Raw genomic sequence first — 19,466 nt, 5'->3', positions numbered from 1 at the left:
TGTGTTCCATTATAAGTGGCGACCCAAAGCAGGCACAGGTCACCGTTAAAAGGCGCTGAAAATGGATGCTGAAATTCTCTGTTTCCTCTAGGCATAGTTGACTAAGCCAGGCTGCATTACAAACCAGATTCCCCACCATAATGATCTGGGTATCACCTGCCTCTTATGAGGAGGATCTTCCTGCACATTTACCTCAGATCTTCCGTACAATTAGTGCATTGAATTTTGAAGTGGCATCGGTCCATTTAAAATTTAAAATAATCATTTTGCTACTTGGGTGAGATTTCACACATGCACAACGAAGCTTTGTCTCAGTACCAATTTTAAATGTAGATCTATTTCAATTATTTTGTCATTGCTAGTGCATGTGGTTTTTCCTTCCCAAACTGCTAATTGTGGCAGCTTACTGTCTAACAGCACCACAGGCCTACTCAGAGGTGAACCCCATTGATTTCCATGGGGATTACAAGCCAAATATATGAATTCGCGCATGGCGGTAAGAGGTCGGGCAGAGAAAGAATGTGTAAAATTGACTTTGCAAGCTAGCATCCAAATTGGACTCGCACGAAATTCTCAGTTGGAACTTTTTGTCAATATTAAATACAGCACATTTGCCGCCAGTGCCAGACACTCCTTCTCCATCACATTCCCTTGGATAATTGTTCTTGCTTTAACCAGACATTGCTATTGGTTTGTTTGATCAATTGTTTGATCAAACTAGACAGATCTATGGCCCCGCTATCCCTCTCCTGGGCCAACTTACGTGATCTGCACTGCAGCTCAGGTGTAGATGGGCTGACTCTGAGCCTGCCCACTTCTAATAGGAAGTGAAATAACACCAAGAGTGCAAACCTTGACTTGTGCTCACATGTGCCGCTCTGTATATAAAATGAACTCCCAATTGTTACTTTGCAAGCACTGATCTGCGCTGACAGTGAGCCCCACTGAGATCCTCATGGTGCCATGGGTCCCCTGGTGGGTTACCACCAATTGGGAACCACTAGTCTAATACCAAGTCATCGCAAAATATAATGCTATGGAAGCAGTAGGTTATGGGGAAAGGACAACGTGGGCAGCATGAGAGAGGTGTGTCCAATTATTCATGGTGTACTGTAAGTGGGTGGGGAAGAAATTATTCTAGTTCTCTCATAAAGCTAGAACCCAGTGCCATCCAATGCAGCTCAGTGTTTCAAGACATACATTTTCACACAGCGCACAGTTAAGCGATGCAATTCACCCCCACATGATGCTGCGATGGCCACCAACTTTGGATGGCTCTGAAAACCATCCTGGAGGATAAGGCTATTGTCAGGGGGTTGTTGCAGGGAGTAAAGACGCTCCAGTCTGCGCTGTCTTTAAGAGTTTTATTGTGCATACTATTTACAGTGCAGAGATATCGGAAAACATGACCGCCTAGTCACTTTCAGAACTTGGCAATGGCTTCTGTCTGCTTTTCGGCCAGCATAAAAGCCTGGGCACCCCAAAACGCCGCCCCTTCACCCTAGGTGTGGGCGCGCACCTCAATTCGGGCACCGGAAGGAAAGGTCTCCCCTCTTGCTGGCTGGGGCGGCGCCTGGGCTCCAACGTCTCGCTGAGCCCCTCATCTGCTGACCCTTGACCAGTGTCCCTGAGCCCCTCCTGCACTCTCTGTTCCCCGTAGCGTTGCCAGGGCTCAGGCGCCTCACTGAGCCCTCTCTCCATTCTGCTCCATTCCTCATTCCCTCCTCCTGACTCGCTGCTCGTGCTATCGCTAGGCAAAGTGCTGGTCAGGATGACGGGGGGGGAGGCTCCCTGTAGGGTGTCCCCCTGACAGCTATCAACAGCTACCAGCCACAATGTGTATATATTGCCACCAGATTCTACTCAATATTGATCCAGAGCAGATTCCAGCATATAGTTAGCAGAGTAAAAACATAAACATGCTGCAGGATTACCAAAAAATAGACCAGAGGCAATTGTATTTCATCCAGCAGAGCTTTACTGCTACTGAAGGCAAATGAGCAGAATGGTGACAAATCCAATACAGTAGTACCTCGGTTTTCAAACATAATCCATTCCGGAAAACCGTTCAAGTTCTGAAAACCGAAAACTCAACAGCCGACAGCTAGGTCTCAGGATCTTGGACTCAGCAGAAGCCACATGGCATGTTCGACTTCTGAGGCATGTTCAAAAACTGAAGCATTTACTTCCGGGTTTACAACGTTTGTAAACCGAAATGTTCGTCAACAGAGGTGTTCAAAAACTGAGGTACCAGTGTACATTCAGGATTGGCACTGTCCATAAGAAATCCAGTTGCAGCAGACTTAACTTAAACTTACAATAAATTATAATAAGACTAAACCTTAACACTATAGCATACTGTGTACAGAACACCACATCAGAAGTAAAAAAAGATAGAAAGTGAAAGTGAAACCCAGGCTCCTTCAGGCCTCTTATAAATAGACTATACCAGATCACAAGAAGTTGTTGTTGTTTTCTAAAAAACAATAACCAATGAAAGAGAATATTATTGAGTGGCAGAACATGGAACCATGTGCTTCAGCCTCCTTTGAAATTGTTCAAAAAACTTACTCTAAATACTCTGCCCACAAGCAGAGTGCAGCAACACTTTCCCCACTTGTTATTGTCAGTTTGCATTTCTAAGTGCAGAAAGTATTGATCTGATGTGTAGAGATCTTTCCTATTCTAATTAGTTCAAGAGGGTTCTGGAAGCTTCTCTGTGTGAAAGAAACAAGCAGAAGGTTCTTGATGCTTGGGTCATTCCTTCCGAGAAGCTGAGTACAGCTGGTGGCTTAAACTGGTTCTGTTATCTCTTCGGTCAAGGTCATAGTGACTATTCTCACATCATAGAACTATACTGGTGAAATATCCGCAACAATGTAGTAGGGAAACCCTAACCCCTTTCAGATATTTACTATGTAGATGACCACAGCATTCTTCTCCACAAGATTGAGAAGCCAACCGTGTAATGATTGCACATAACCGAAGGTGGAGCCGCTTACCACAGCGCCACTGCCTTGTTTCCATGCATGTATCAGTAGTATGAAGAATGTCTTTAAAAGGAGACCAGGAAGAGACTTTCTCCCCTGTAGTGAGATCCCTCCCTTCCTCACACTGATAAAGTTCTCAAGAACATGCGCCAGAGTAGTGTCCAAGGAGAAGTTGCTCCCATTGCCCTCTGGAAGCAATCATTTCTGCCTCACCCGAAGCTGACAATGCTCACTTGACAAATCAATATCAACACATCTTTTAAATTGGGATTTTTCACAGTATTGATGGACCTCATGCTTGCTTTTTTTCTGAAGTCATTAGGGCTCTGGTGTGTCAATGCAGTAGAGGGACATGAAATGTTTTTGAAGCTTAAAGTGAAATGATGATGGAGATGATGATGATGTTGGCTTTTGCTTTGCATACAGTGGAAACTTTTGATTATCCTTATAAGTTTTTCAGCACATAAGAATAACTCTCCTCTGTTCCTAGGATCCTTACACAGCATTACCACTGACGTTTTTTAATCTGTGAATGTGTTTAAATGCAGTCAATTCATCGAGTGAGAAGCTGCATTGTAGATCCATTCAAAAACATTAATTTCATTAATGCACATCTCTGCAGTATCCTCATTTCCATTAGTCTGCTAACACCTTGCTTTGCAAGTAGTTCCATCGAAGTAAAGTGGACCACTCAAGGCAAAACTACACATTTTATGGGGATCCATTCCCAGACCCATCAGATGTATAATTTTGCTCTTGTTAAAACACACACACACACACACACACACACACACACAAATTAAACACATCAAAATATGCAATTCTTATGTAATACATTAAATTTAAGATAGCAGCATTTTGTTGTTGTTGTTTAGTCTTTTAGTCGTGTCCGACTCTTCATGACCCCATGGGCCAGACCACGCCAGGCACTCCTGTCTTCCACTGCCTCCCGCAGTTTGGTCAGACTCATGTTGGTGGCTTCGAGAACACTGCCCAACCATCTCGTCCTCTGTCGTCCCCTTCTCCTTGTGCCCTCCATCTTTCCCAACATCAGGCTCTTTTCCAGGGAGTCTTCTCTTCTCATGAGGTGGCCAAAGTATTGGAGCCTCATCTTCACGATCTGTCCTAGCAGCATTAAAGACTTCCAAATCCAGACCAGGGAAATGAATCCCAAGAGCAAAAACACTGTGGGATGGAACACTGGGGCAGACAAGTCACAACAGTTCCTAGAGTGTCCACTAAGAGGGACTCACCTGAAGGGACACCTGACTAAGTTCAGCTTCCTGTTCCTCCAGATATGCAAATGAGATGGATTAACTGGCAGACAAAAGCTCCTAGCCAGCAGCCATTCTCTCTCTTAGCCATTTCTCCTTCAACGGGAACACATCTCCAGAGAATCTACAGTTAGGATGGTTCTCCCTCTTGGCCTGCAGCCAAGAGAGAGACCAAATGGAGCCTTACTTTACTAAGTAGTCTCCACATGCATACATTTGTAACTTTTCTACGTAAACCTGCCTTTCTGAGATTATGCTGTTAACTCAGGATGAAACTGTAAGTAAACTCTATCTTATTTTATAAACACTGTGTTGTGTATTTCTTTTAAGAGGGACAAAGGGGACTTTGCCAGGAAGTATAATATTGTACAGGTTCTAACAAACCTGAACGCACACGCTTTGCTGCGCACAAAAGGGGAATGTCACTCTGCTGATATTGGAAGATTGCTAACACAAGCTTGGATAGGATCTATCTAATAATATATCCTAATCCACATCCCTAACATTCCCACAAACACCACCTTTAAAACTCCAGATGAGCTGTTTCTAGAAGGGTTGTCCCTAGTACTACCCAATCATTACTTTTCTGTTGATGTTCTACAAGGAGAAGTGGAATTGACTTTCCACACCTTCCCTTTGCACTTCTTCTGTGTGTCATCAACACCAGTGGATATGATTATAGCCGCTGCGTGGTTGAGAACATTTAAAACTCAGCACTTATTCACTATAACCCGGGGCAGGGGAACTTAATGGTCCAGGGTTTTGTTTTGTTTTAAATCAAGCTACTGCAAAACAAAATCTGACATCTGGTTGGGGGGGGGCACATTATGCTCCTTCTTGAGTAGTTTGTCCACCTTTGGTCCCCACCCTGCACTCAGCTCTCACCTGTGGTTTCTAGAAGCTGGCAGCACGCAACTGCAACCACATCCTAGAAAGGGCTCCAAATGGCTGGCTAAACCAAGTGAGGGAAGACAATAGGCCTCAAACTCTCAGTGAGTTAGGGACTTGCCCTGCATGCAAAGTCATGCTCTGGCAGTTACAGGTAGGTAGCCGTGTTGGTCTGACGTAGTCGAAACAAAATAAAAAAATTCCTTCCAGTAGCACCTTAGAGACCAACTAAGTTTGTCATTGGTATGAGCTTTCGTGTGCATGCACACTTCTTCAGATACCAATCATGCTATGGCAGATTGAGCAGATGAGACCAATAGTGGGTCCAGTGGTCAAGAAGGCAGTTTCTACACATGCAGGGGAAGGTGGGGCTTGTCAACCTGGGAAGGCAGCCCATCAGGGAGAAGAATAACTCTTATCCTAAACCCATATGCAAATCTGGTAAACCATATGCAAATCTGGAGTGGAGTCCCTAGGACAGTTGGATAGCGCCTTGTACAGCTCCTTCCAGGAATTCCTGCATCCAAGCCAGTGTCAAACATATTGCTCTGCTTTCCTTTGGCAAACATCAGTGAGGCCAAGAGAGAGGTCTTGTTGTCTGGGCTGCCCAGGACCTCCATACACACTGGCCAGGCTTGCACACCATGGAAGGTCACTTTGGTGCTACTAATGCAACGGTTTGACTTCACCCCCAGAAGTGCACTCCATTGTCTCTCAAGACAGACAGGTGAGACGTCCATAGCTCAAATTGACACATGTAGTTCCTCTCTTCTCACCTCTTCTCATCTCCTAAACACCCGCAAGTTTATAATACAAGTTATTCTATTTTTTTAAAAAAAAACCAAAGCAAAACAATAGCAGAAAAGGGCTATTGCTATGTGCACATTCGTAACTGTGACATTTACTGGCTGGAGGAGCACGAGGCTACATAAGGGATGAGACTACAGCCACATAACTTTTCTCAATTCAGACACAACCTGTCATTGGTCTGGAAAAGAAAGCCCTGTGTTCACTCTCTAATAACAGGGATACTCAACCAAAGGTGCAGACCATCAGCTTCAAATTCCCTCTTAAAAGCCTTGCATCACACAGCAACTATCCCATTTTGTAAATGGAAAGAGCAGAGAGGCCCTTCCTTAGAAGTAAGTCCTATTGAACTCAGTCAGTAGGTTTTATTTCTGAGTGGATTATGTATGAGACTGGACTGCAAAACTGGTTGGACTTTTCCTTGTAACCTGATGAAGCATGAAGGCGCTATAAAGGCTTTTGGGGACTGCATGGGCGATAGCATGAGTGTTCTTGCCGCATGGAATTGAGGTTTAGCGAGTGACTCATTCTTGGACCCTTCATTATTAGCACACAGTAGCAGGAAACACAGCACAGAGATCTTAAAAGAGGAACACCGCCCCTCTGGTTAGCCAGTTGCTCACTCTTTTATACCATCTCAAGGCACGAGTCCTTATTGGATTAACATTTGTTTAAGCAGTTTGTGTAGTGGCTTGGAGCTGCTGCATTTACTAGAGGGAGGAAGTAGGCAAACTGACTGTTTTCAAGAAAGAGACGCAACCACACAGTCCCTCTTCAACAGCGTGAAGATGTTTAAAGTTGTTTCCTTTGTCTTTTTGTTGGTTTATACCACCCCCAGCGTTGAATGGCCTATGCACCTCCTCTGCAAGACTGATCGGCTGGAGGTAAACTACAGAAGCTGTGGTGAGATCTTTTCGCTCCATTTAACTTTTCCTGATCAGCAGAAAACAGGCAGCTGCAGAGCAGTAGGTGGCTTGCTAGAGTTGGACATGGCAGACCTGTGGCAGATACCACATTCAGCCAGAGATGTGTGTGTGTGTGTGTGTGTGTGTGTGTGTGTGTGTGTGTGTGTGTCCCTTTCATGTGCAAGAATCTCCATCTTTTTCCTCTTTTTTTGGAGGGACCTGATCGACATACAAAAATGATCCAGATACAAAATTACATTGTGTGGATTGTTTCCTCCCATTTATCTAAACAGAGAGACCATTCTGTGCAAGGAGCTTCTTGCGTACATCAGAGTTCCTCTGCTTAGAACTCATCACTAGATTGGAGCAATTGTTTTCCAACCTACTGGTGGGGGGGGATGAACCATAACTAAGTTGTAGAGCATATGCCTTGCGCACAAAAGGTTCCAGGTTCAATTCCTGACTTATCCTGGCACTGATTTGAAAGACTTCTGTCTGAAATGCTGGAGAGCTGCTCCTGGTCTGTGTAGACGATGTGGAGCTAGGTGGATCAATAGTCTCATTCAGTGTATCATTCATTCTGTGTTCTTAATCTGCTTCCACTGGGCCATGGGAGCTTTGCATCAGGTAAAACTGTGCCATGATGAAACTTTCAATCGTCAAGATTAAAAACAGTTGTAATAAAATAAAGAGATAAAATATTTGAGGGGACCAGGCCCCCCGAAATTGATGGACATTGGCATTCAAATGGTATGTGTGCCGCATCTTGTGATCAATTATATGGGAAGGGACTTATCTGCCACCCCCCACAATATTTTATTCAAGTTGGCACCCCTGCAGAGATACAAGAAAAGTCCCTAATATATGTCTTTCACCAATTCAGCATGAATTTGGGCTTTCAAACCAATTTCTAATAAAATCAACAAGGAGGTAAGGATAGGCCCACTGCAAAGATGACCCATGAGCAGTCAAAAAAATAGGTATAGCTCGGAATAATGCAATTTTGTAACTTAAAAAAAAAAAAGATTTAATCATGCTTGTTTATATACCAACTTATTTTCTCTCTGTAGCTGCTTGCCACAGTGGTGCAAAATTCTGGATTTCTCTCCCCCCCCCATTCATACACCCTTCCATTCCACCTGACATGAGGCTTAACGTGCTACTCAGAAGGAGCCATGTTATCGAAAGCTGGCGCCGTGCTCAGCCATGCGGCAGCTGCTCCTCGCAGCGGCATTTCCCATGGACTGTGGGCTTGTTTGTTCTTCAGGTCTGCTGGAAAGAATGAGGGAAACAAGCTGCTCCGAAATGAATGGAAACGCAGCCGCTTGGGAGTGCTTCCTTTTCAACTCGGCACCTCGGCTGGCCTTGTGCTGCGCTGATGCGCCCTGCAGTGGGGACAAAGGGAATTAGCTTCATAGGCATCTCATTCACAAGAGGCACGTGACGTGAAAAGTGATTAATGGCAAAGGAAGAACCCGAGCGTTTGTTTTTCCAATTCATCCAAACACAAAGCCTGCCCTCCCTGCTGCCGATGGGGCCTCTCCCCTCCCCTGAAGCTCAGGCTTTACACATCCATTAAAATAAAACCAGTGAGGGGCACGAGGAGCAAATAAATATTTGGAATGAAATCTTTTAGCAGCCGGTTCTTAGGAGACAAAGTTAGCTTTCAGGTATTATAAGCGGATTCCCCTCCTGTAATAGGAAAATAGAACTGGCGCTATGAAACTGGCTTGTTTTCTCCCTTGTTTTCAGATGAGGAAAAACACACAGGTATCCTCTTACTGGTAGTCCAGTACCTGCCAGCCTTAGCTTTCCTAGACTTGCTACCTGTGACCCTTTTCTCTAGTCTAGACACATGGGGTAGGGGGCATTTACATTTTTAAAAACCCATGAGGTAATTTATATGCATAGCTTCATATTTAGAAACGATTACTAGAATTCAAATAGAAATACAAATTTGCATCTCGCCACTGCGGAGAAGGTTGGGAACAGGAGACCTGGGTGCCGGCTCAGTCTGTTGTTCAAGTGCTGCTCGCCATTGATGGGAAACCTTGTGGTTCTTTTGCCTTTAAACTGGACTTTAAAATAGAAGAGTCCTGCAAACAGGGGACTGTCAACAGATGAGCCACTTTTTACAACCCAGTTGTAAAAGCCAGTTGTGAGTATCCCTGAGATCTAAGGATGAAGGGCAGTATACAAATACAATAAAACAAAACAAAACTCTCTCACACACATGATAAGCAGACAGGTTTATTAAAAAGTATTTTCCTATATATATATACCCCAAACTTTATACCATCTGGTTCGTGCCACAAACATTGACTAGTGAACACAATCCTATACCTTGGTAGAACATGAGGTTTTCATCAGCCTAAACATGGTTAACCCAATGCTGCATGTGTTTTTGAAATGTGTTAGCCAACCCTACTTCCTTGAATGTTTGATTTTTCCTTACAAATGGATGAGTAAATGAATTAACTCTGGTTGGTTAGCAAATGGGGGCCTCTAGACCAAATGTATGCCCCCAAGAGCATAGATTTTTGCCCATCCACTAGGTTAACTGTGGGGAAAGCGAAATTTGTGGCAGGCTACTTTAAAAGCTGGTGGCGTTGTAGTGTAAACCACTGAGCCTAGGGCTTGCTGATCAGAAGGTCAGTGGTTCGAATCCCCGTGGTGGGGTGAGCTCCCGTTGTTCGGTCCCAGCTCCTGCCAACCTAGCAGTTCAAAAGCATGTCAAAGTGCAAGTAGATAAACAGGTACCGCTCCGGCAGGAAGGTAAATGGCGTTTCTGTGTTCTGCTCTGGTTTCACCAGAAGCGGCTTACTCATGGTGGCCACATGACCCGGGAAAACTGTCCACGGACAAACGTCGGCTCCATCGGCCAGTAAAGTGAGATGAGCGCCGCAACCCCAGAGTCGTTCACGACTGGACTTAACTGTCAGGGGTCCTTTACCTTTTACTTTAAAAGACAGAAAGTGATAGAGTGATCCATCGCCACACTCATCCATGTCCATCCATTTCAAAATGGCCATTCATGAAAACTGCTTGCTGACCAGTCCTCCGACCTCTTTACTTATGGAGATCATGAGGAGAAATAAGCCCTGACAATCATCTTTCCTGAACAAAAGTGGATTTGAAGGGTCCCGTTTTGAGCAGAGAAGCAGCTAAAAATTTTTGTCTCCCTGCCATCCCCAGCTCCTTTTCTCATTGTGAGGTTTTACGTGCCAGCATTTGGAATCCTGTAGGAGAAGATGCAGCCAGGGAAGGGTTATTTGGATCAGAAAAATAGTCCATTAAGGATTCCTTCCCCTATCTGCCACTTCTCTGATCAAATTGGGACCCTCATTGAGGGGAGAAACCAGCCATATTGGAGCAGGGTTATGCACATTAGTCCCTGCCCCCCAGCAACAGATTGAAGGACAGTGAGCTTTGGCTGAATAAGGGCTTGGACCTGGATTAAACATCCAGCCCACTGGATGTACTTTGGCTGTGGCTCTCATGAGTTTTTTCTTCAGCTCATTTCTCAAAAGAGCTTAAATCTAAAAGCATGTGATTCGGAAGATTAGGCCTGTCTGAATTTCTGTGCTTCCCTTGTATCAAATTAGCGGGCAGAGATACAGAGAAAAATAAGAAGTTCATACCTGAGGAGAAAAAGGATCTCTCTCTCTCTCTCTCTCTCTCTCTCTCTCTCTCCCCTCTACACACACACACACACACACACACACACACACTTTTCTCTCTCCACAGCCAAAGTACTGTTCCTACCCTCTCTCTCAGTCACTCTGACAGATTAAAACCCGGGCTCATCAACCATCGTGACAAGAGATCAAGAAAAAAAACAAACCCAGAAGCCAGTACATTTCAGATTTGTCTTTCCCAGAGGTTGTGGGCTTAGATTAAACTCTGTCATTTAACATGAAGCATAACCCGGTGCTATTTCCAGAAATCAACACTGTGGCAGCAGGAAGAAAAATATCCCTAAGCTTCAAGGTACCAAAATGGCTCCCCAGTGCATGCTTAAGGAGAGTCAGCAATAAAGACAGATTAGGCGCCAGATGGTTTTACTGATCATGTGAGGCACAAATCAGGGCATGTCAATAGAGGGCGACTTATAAAGCACTCAGGTACCTGACGCACAGGATGACCTGAGCAGGCCCCAACCAGGCTCTGCTCTTCGGGCAGGCAGACGCTGCAGTATAGGCAGCCCTTTCCTTGAGGGCCAAATACCGATGCCTTCACACTCAACCAAGCAATTCAAGTTATATTGCTTGAAGTAGGCTCACGAGAACCGTTTCAAGTCTCAGCAAAGGGAGAGGAGGGGAGACAAAATTCACCACTTGGATTTAAACACTTCTGGATGTTTCCTAGATTAAACCACAAAAAAGTATTGTTGTGAGTTCGTGGGGGGGGGGGTGGGCTGTTTGCCTGAGTTCCCTTAAAGGGTTGCCATACATCCAATTTCCCAGACATATCCAGGATTTAGCCCTTGTATACAGTTTCTGGGAATTACGGACGTATGGCAACCCAGATGTTTGGGCAAAACTCTTTTTTTTTTAAAGCTCCCTTTTGGAAATATGGCAACCCTACCTTCATGTTCCTGAATCCAGCAAGGATTCCATTGCTGGAATAGCCAGGCCAGCTTCTTGGTGAGATAATGGCACAAAAAGCACAAAATCCAGAGGGGTGTGTGTGTGTGTGTGTGTGTGTGTGTGTGTGTGTGTGTGTGTGTGCTAGAAGCAGGAGGCTGCAGGCTGAAGTCAGTGAGGGAGAGCCATGCTTGATTTCTGATGGAATTCAAGGCAATGAGAGAAGCAAGACCTTCTTGGGGTGTTAATGCTGTGAGCACTGTGAGCACTCCATCATATGCTCAGGCAGTGTTTCTTTTCTGGGGGGGAGGGGAGGTGCCAGTACTTCACTGGCACCTCCTACGCCCTCACTGCTCTACCCATCATGAGCATCACCAGCAAGGAAACCAGGGTGCACATGGCAGGCAGCAGAGCGCACTGCATGGTGGAGAAGCACATGCCATGCCATGCCATGCCACCCATTCAATCTAATCTCAGTCTAATCAGCCATAGTTTTTTGCCTGTGTATTCTTTCCTCCCCTAGCATCCTTCTTTTCCTCACACATTTCAATAAGAACACTTCTCAGGGCAGGGTTGGGTGGGACATATCCTGGTTTGCAAAGGGAAATTAAATCATCATTTCCCTGTCAGAGTGCCTTAAGAAACTGTGGTTTAACAAACCACAATAGAAGTACCAAAGTCAAGTGTGTGCAGGGCCACATGCTTCATTCTTGGTCTAAAAAGCCCAGGTGTCTGAGATTTGAGTTCGTCATCACCAAATGTGTCATAGTCTTCATACCACAGGCAAACTATTGTTTGCAGTAATCAAAGTTTGCCCTACTCAATTGTTATAGAGAAGATGAAGCACATTTCCGAGCGCAGTTCAAAGTGTTGGTGCTGACCTTTAAAGCCCTAAACGGCCTCGGTCCAGTATATCTGAAGGAGCGTCTCCACCCCTATTGTTCTACCCGGACACTGAGGTCCAGCACCAAGGGCCTTCTGGCGGTTCCCTCGCTGCGAGAAGCCAAGTTACAGGGAACCAGGCAGAAGGCCTTCTCGGTAGTGACCCCGCCCTGTGGAACACCCTCCCACCAGATTTTTAGGAGACATCTGAAGGCAGCCCTGTTTAGGGAAGCTTTTAACATTTAATAGATTATTGTATTTTAATATTCTGTTGGAAGCCACCCATGGGCGGGGTATAAATAATATATTATTGTTATTATTATTAGCCAGAAAATTAGGGAGAGGAGACAACGGAAGCACATCAGGGGAAATGCAGGCATGAAACCATGACTTGGCTGTGACACCTGAACCAAATGCCAGTATGCCGAATTAGAGTGAGGAAACAGGTGTTCCTGAGAGACAAGGGTTGTCTATTATGGCCAACAGTGACTCTCTAGGGTCTCAGATAGAGGTCTTTCCTTTCACCTGCTATCTGAGATATTTAAGAGGAAAACAGCAGCAGCAGCAATAGCCTGGAGATGCCAGGGATTGAAATCTGTAAGGAAAGCGTGTACTCTGCCCAATGGCCTTGCATCCCAAGCCCTTGGGTGTGTTGGGGCACACATGCCTCATAACCGATTGACTGCCTGAAATGTTACAACTTCCTCCTTTCTCAGGCAAATTGTTTGGGGGGGGTGTTTCATCCCCCAGCAGGAAGTGGGGTGGCAGAAAGCCCAAAGTGTGTTCACAGTGCTGCAGACCTCTTAATAATGACCTTCTGCAACTATGCAAGTGTAAAGCTGAAATGTGGGGGGGGGGGAGAGAGCTTGCATCAGCTGTCAGAAGTTTTGGGAAACACTGCGTTCAGCAAAAACATTAAACTATGATTTTTTTAAAAAAAAATGTCCTGCAATCATTTTTTCATCAGTGCTGTTGGGAGTATTAAATGAGAGGGTGTATTTTTAAGGGCTTTGAAAGCACTATGTAGGTGTTAATAATTATTCGTTCATGTGTTTGTTTCCAGCTTCCTTCCTGCTCTATTTTAGTGTGAATCTGGGGGATGGGGGGAATGAGCTAAAATAATTCACTGCCCTGCCATTGTTTCACTGCTCCCAGAAGTGTAGTACGGAAAGGCCAAAGGATTCCAACCACCACCACCACCACCAAGAACTACATGAACTCAGCCAGATCGATGCCTTAGTAGAAACCCAAAGCAATAATGTGTTAGAAAATTATCCACTAACCGTTCAGGGTTATTGAACCAAATCATGCATGGGCAGTAAGAGGATATTGGTGGAGGAAGTGATGGAACAAGTCTAAACCCCTGTTCAGGTATTCAAAGAACAAAAGGGGAGAAAGAGTGGAGGGGGCAGGAGGTTGTGGATGCTAGCCCCTCCCCCAATGTCCCTGTAGGCTACGCCCCCCAACCTTCACTCATTAATGCTAAATGCCTGAACGGGAATTATTTATGGAAGGAATTCAACTTTGTGCTCTTCTGACCATTAGTATTGCAGCTTGACAGGCAAAGCGATTCCCCCCTCTCCTTCCTCTTAGGAGTTCTCCTGACCCCTCCAGAGCTAATTTCAGGGGGACAGGATGCACAAGGAAAGGATCCCTGCACACCCAGAGTTCCTGAGCACAGGGAAGGTTCTAAGCAGGCTCAGCCAAACAAAGAACCGCCATCAGATCTTCAACCTTGATATCCAGGGGATCTGGGTTGGTTCAGGTGGAGAAAGGGGGCATTGGGGGAGAGCTGGTACATGCTTTTATTCCCTCCTGTTTCTTTGAACACCCGAATTGGGCTCTAGCATGCTTCTATTAGTGATTCCAAAATGCTGGGAGGGTCTCCTCTCCCCAGTGGGTCATAGGAGCATCAGATACTTCATTGTTTGGGACAGAGCAACCTGTTGCTTAGATCAGTGTTTCCCAACCAGTGTGCCTCCAGATGTTTTGGGACTACAACTCCCATCATTCCTGACCACTGGTCTTGCTAGCTAGGGATGATAGGAGTTGTAGTCCCAAAACATCTGGAGGCACACTGGTTGGGAAACACTGACTTAGATTATTCGCTGAAGGGATGAAAGAGATGAGAATACAGAGTTGGACAGGCAGCTAACCAAGTATTTACCCAAGTTGTTCCCTGGCTTATGGCCTTTTTGATAGGGTGTCATTGCGCGCACACACACATCTCAGCAAGCTTCGTTTCCAGAACAGGAGTCCATTTCCTTTTACCAAGTCAGGCTGTGGGTCTATCCAGCTCAGTGTGGTCCAGTGTTCTCCAGGGTTGCAGATTGGGGGTCTTTCCCAAACCTATCTGGAGATGCCAGGAGCTGTCCTTGGGACCTTCTGCATGCAGAGTTTGTGTGGCACAGCATATCCCATCCTCAGAGGATGTAGGGTCCAGTTTGCCATTTTTTTCCTTTCTCTTGGGGCATTTCTGCTTCTCGTTGGCTCATGAGGCACAAGGTGCATATGCAGTTATTCTATGATCAAAAGGATGAAGTATGACGAGTAAACTTTGGATTCTGCGAGTGGGAACAGATTGGAGGAAGTGGGTGGAGGGAAGGCTGTGAATTCAACAGTGCCACTTTTTTTCTAGAATGTGGCAGCGAAGTGAAAAGTTGAAGTAAGAGTGTCATTTTCTCCTAGGAAAGAAGGGTAAACATTATGACTCTGTGAGAACGGAGGATGTGCACATTTGCAGCCTGCAGTTGGACAGGTGGGTGGATGGGGCTCCCTCAGTGAAATAAGGAGAAGACTGGTGCTTAGTCAGGACTGCAAAATTGGGCTGGGCTTCTTTGATTATAGTAACTCACTCTATGCGGGGCTGCCCTTGAAGCTGACCCAGAAACTCCAGCGGGTGCAGAATGCCGCAGCGAGGCTCCTTACGGGGTCCCGGCCGCGGGATCACATTCATCCAGTGCTTTACCAGCTGCACTGGCTCCCGGTGGAGTACAGGATCAGGTTTAAGGTGCTGTTTTTGACCTTTAAAGCCCTATGCGGCTTGGGACCCTCATACCTACGGGACCACCTCTCCTGCTATGCCCCGCGGAGGACCTTAAGGTCCACAAACAACAATACTCTGGAGATTGTTTAGGTGGCTAGATTGGCCTCAACTAGGGCCAGGGCCTTTTCAGTATTGGCCCCAACTTGGTGGAACGCTCTTTCACAGGAGACCAGGATCCTGCAGGATTTGTCATTTTCCACAGGGCCTGCAAGACAGAGCTGTTCCACCTGGCCTTTGGGTCGGAATCAGTCTGACCCTTGTGTTTTCCTCCCTCATGGTTTGGATTAATGGACTACTTAAAATGAGGCTGCATTTTAAATTTTAATATTGTATTTTAATCTGTATTTTAATTAATTGTTTTCTTTTCTTTTACGTCTTATTGTAATTTTATTGGTGTTAGCTGCCCAGAGCCTGGATTTGACTGGGGAGGGCGGGGTTATAAATAAAAACTTATTTATTTATTTATATTTCCAGTCTGTGCATTTCAACGTAAGAAGAGTTTGCTGGGCCATCTAGTCAAGCATTATATTTTCACAGTGGCCAAACAGATGACTGCAGGAAGCCCACAAGCACAACAACACTCTCCCCTTCCTGTGGTTTCCAGCAATGAGTATTCAGAAGCATTGCTGCCTCCCACAGTCCACTGCTTAATCTGAGCCAGAGCTCACCTGGAGTTAAGCCCAGAATCCGCTTTCAAAAGCATAGCTCAGCATCAAAACCTGGGAAATAATATAGACAAGAATGCATATATACAGCACCTTTCCTTTATCAGCTGAATAATCACCAACAGCCTCCCCACCACACAACCTGGGGAGCGCAGAAACACCAGACAGACGTGCAAGTTAGACGGCACAGCACCCAGGCTATTTTGAGCATCAATATCCATTAATCAAGATGGGTCGGGTTAATTGGCTGTCCCAGGCACAACTCACTAGCTTGTGTCTCCCAAGCTACACAGTTTTCTTAAATGGCCTGCAGCACCCTGTAGAGCAAGCATGGCCAAATTTGCCCCTCCAGATGTTTTGAGACTACAACTCCCATCATCGCTAGCTAACAGGACCAGTGGTCAGGGATTATGGGAATTGTAGTCCCTAAATAGCTGGAGGGCCAAGTTTGGCCATGCCTGCTGTAGAGGATAGGAAAAAATGCTGCATTGACTGAAATTAGCCCAATTTGCCATTCTGTGGATTGCACACACACACACACACACACACACACACACAAACACACAAACAAATATACACAGAGAGAGAGGTTTCATGGCATCTGAAACAAAGTACAACATGCCAGCTGCTGTACATCTCTCCCCACTGCAGGTGCGAAACTAATCCACACTTGAAGGCACAATGCACAGATAGAAGAATTACTGTTCTCAGATCTGTGACTTGTGCAGCATACAAGCAACATTTTGAAGAAGGAAGGAAGTGTCTCTCTTCCCCCCCCCCCACCACCACCCCTGACCTTCTGCACAAAAATAAAAAAGAAGCGAAACCTTCTCTTGCAGAAGTCAAATTATCATTATCCAGAAGAGGCTGAGGAGGAAATGGGAAAGGGGTAATGAAAACGCCGAAAAGAGAAGTCAAAATCAACCTGGTTTTGTAGGTCCTTCCCTAAAATACAATGACAAAATGACTGTCAGAAGTTTTTTAAATTAAAAAACCCATCAAACAATGTTCTAATGCTAACAATGTCAAAAAAGAAAGAAAAAGATTGCTGCCAAGTTTCCAACATACATTAAAGGGAGGTGCCTGGGTGCTTGTCTCTTTATGTATCTCCTTGGCTGAAATAAATGTGCGACATGGCTTCAACTGTGTTGGCATTTTCCGCAACCCGCACAAAAGGCAGCCAGTGAAGAAGACTGAGGGAACAGAGAAACACGAACGCCAGGAGATCACATCTGCAATATTCGAAAACCAGTAGGGAAATCTCGAAGCCTAGCTAGCTTTGACATGTAACCACTGAAAACAGAAATAGCAGGAATGGTGAGGGGCAAAAGTAGGGCTCCATTTCAATAATTGCCCCATAATTCAGGGCTGGCCTGCAGTCTTTTTTCTATAGCATTGGCTTTTAAACTGTGGCGTGGGAACCACCAGTGGTCCTTGGTGCCCATAAGGCGGTTCTCAGCACATAATGAAAGCAGAGGGAAACACTATGAGGTTATTGGGGGTTGCTCTGTTTCAAGTGCCATCTCAGCAGTAGGGGAGGGGGGGTCTGATGCCCCCCAAAAAGAGTTCAAGTTTGGATAAAATCTAGAAGGAGAGAAGAGGTGGCAAGACAATGGTTTCAGAATTCTGAGTGACCCTGGACAGCTCTGGACAGCTCTGTACAGAGCTCAAGTGGGAGACTCTATAAAAAGTTGTTTCAGATGTTGTTTCAGCCTCAGACTGAACCTCCAAAAGGAGCTGCAAATCTGAGTAACTGGGTCTGTCTTCTTGCTTTAGTAGTCGTCAACTTCAACTGAGATGGGGAGACTGTGGTCCCACTTGAGTTTCTGACCTGGAGTCCTCAAAGTCTCCAGGCATGACCTCCTTGGACCTAAGGAGTACAGGCATTGTGGGATCCTCTTGCACAAGTTTTTCTGGATTAATATGGATATCAGGGACAGGGGGCAATTGCTAAGCTACGCTACGCTACGCTACGCTACGCTACGCTATGCTATGCTATGCTATGCTAGAGTTTATTTATATACCACTTTTGCACCCAAATCAGAACAAGGCAGCTTCCTATGCTGCTATGTAACTGCAGCAGGTTTTGAGGTTCCTTGAGTTCATAGAATAAGGAAGAGTGGTGGCACTCATAGAGAAATGGAACACCACATCATCAGACCAAAATAGTGGTTCTCATTGCAACATTTCAGAGTGGCGCTTTCATAGGACATTTGATCTTAGGGCCCCTCCAGACTGGTGTTTTATTGCAGGTTTTATTCTTAATGCAATTAGTGCATTAGTGGGAGATATCTTTTACAGTACAGTACTTTATTTTGTCCTGTGATGCTTTCCCAGTGCTACCATATTATTGCCGTCCAGAGGGGCTATAGCCCAACAAAAGCCAGACAAAAATAACCAGAACATTTGTGGTCTAAGAAGTGACAAGATTTCAGCGGGAAGTTACAGCATTGGTACTGACTGGAAATACAGCAGTGTGGCCAGCCCAGAACCTGTGTAACTGCAAGAAAGGGGGGTTGTGTGTGTCCACCCTAATAGCATCAAATCATCATGAATGAGTATTCAGTGGAGCCACCAGATTAGCAGAACAATATTTTTTGGATATCTCTACCAAACCTGCCATTTAGGGGTCCACTTGCTCCTAATTCAAGTCTCCTTTGTAATGTATAGAAAATTGGTTCACCTGTGGCTTTCATTTTCTTTTCTTCACAGATCCACTACAAGATTTGGCTTTTAGCATTGACACCTGCTCCAGTGAAGTGCCCGAAACTCTTAACATCAGAATAGCAACCATTTTAAGTAAGTATAACATGTTTGACTGTCTCCCAGGATCCTCAGTCCTCAGAACCCAACCACAGCCAGATGATACCTCCAAGGATGGGGATTACTGAGTCCCTGAAGCTCCCAAGAGGCAATTGTCCCTGGACAATGAGGCCTCCATCCCTGCTCTCCGAAAAGGGCATTCTACTCTCCTTCCTTCTCAGACTCAGATGACTCCTCCCCTGAACTATCACCAGCTTAAAAACGCCCTCTTCCTATGCTACACCAAACACAAGGGTTGCAGGGTATCTTTCAAATATGGCATAGCACATACCTATGTAATGGGACACATAACCTTTATTTTCCAGAACAGACCCCTGCCAGGGAAGTGGGGGGCTCACCCTGACCTCTCTCTGACAGTCTGTATAATGCACCCATCGACTTCAGGCCAGTGCTGAAGCAACGCTCCAATTTCCTTACTTCCAAACTTGCTTTTATCTATGCAATAACAAATCACACGCGATGAATTGCCATTGCAAGAGTCCAATCCAGATCAGGACCCAGGGAGCAGGACAAGACTGAGTGTGTGTCTAGATACATTCAGCCAATCTGAGCCCTGATAATTGGCCTTTCCCCCAACATGTACTTGTCTAATGTGGCAGT

General features: G+C 45.4%; 1 protein-coding gene across 1 annotated transcript in view; it reads left to right on the top strand.

The window, feature by feature from the left end:
- The first annotated feature begins 490 nt into the window (after positions 1–490).
- LY86 (lymphocyte antigen 86) overlaps positions 491–19,466 on the top strand; it is a 32,813-nt gene continuing 13,837 nt past the window's right edge. Inside the window, exons 1-3 of the mRNA XM_035126227.2 lie at positions 491–496; positions 6,571–6,862; positions 18,756–18,842. Coding sequence (XP_034982118.2) covers positions 491–496; positions 6,571–6,862; positions 18,756–18,842 — 385 coding nt within the window. The remainder of the gene's footprint in view (positions 497–6,570; positions 6,863–18,755; positions 18,843–19,466) is intronic.

Source organism: Zootoca vivipara, chromosome 8 (genome assembly GCF_963506605.1).
Source record: "Zootoca vivipara chromosome 8, rZooViv1.1, whole genome shotgun sequence".
NCBI classification, from domain to species: domain Eukaryota; kingdom Metazoa; phylum Chordata; class Lepidosauria; order Squamata; family Lacertidae; genus Zootoca; species Zootoca vivipara.
Note: the sequence above shows the minus strand (reverse complement) of the source record. Positions and strands in the feature narration are given on the sequence as shown.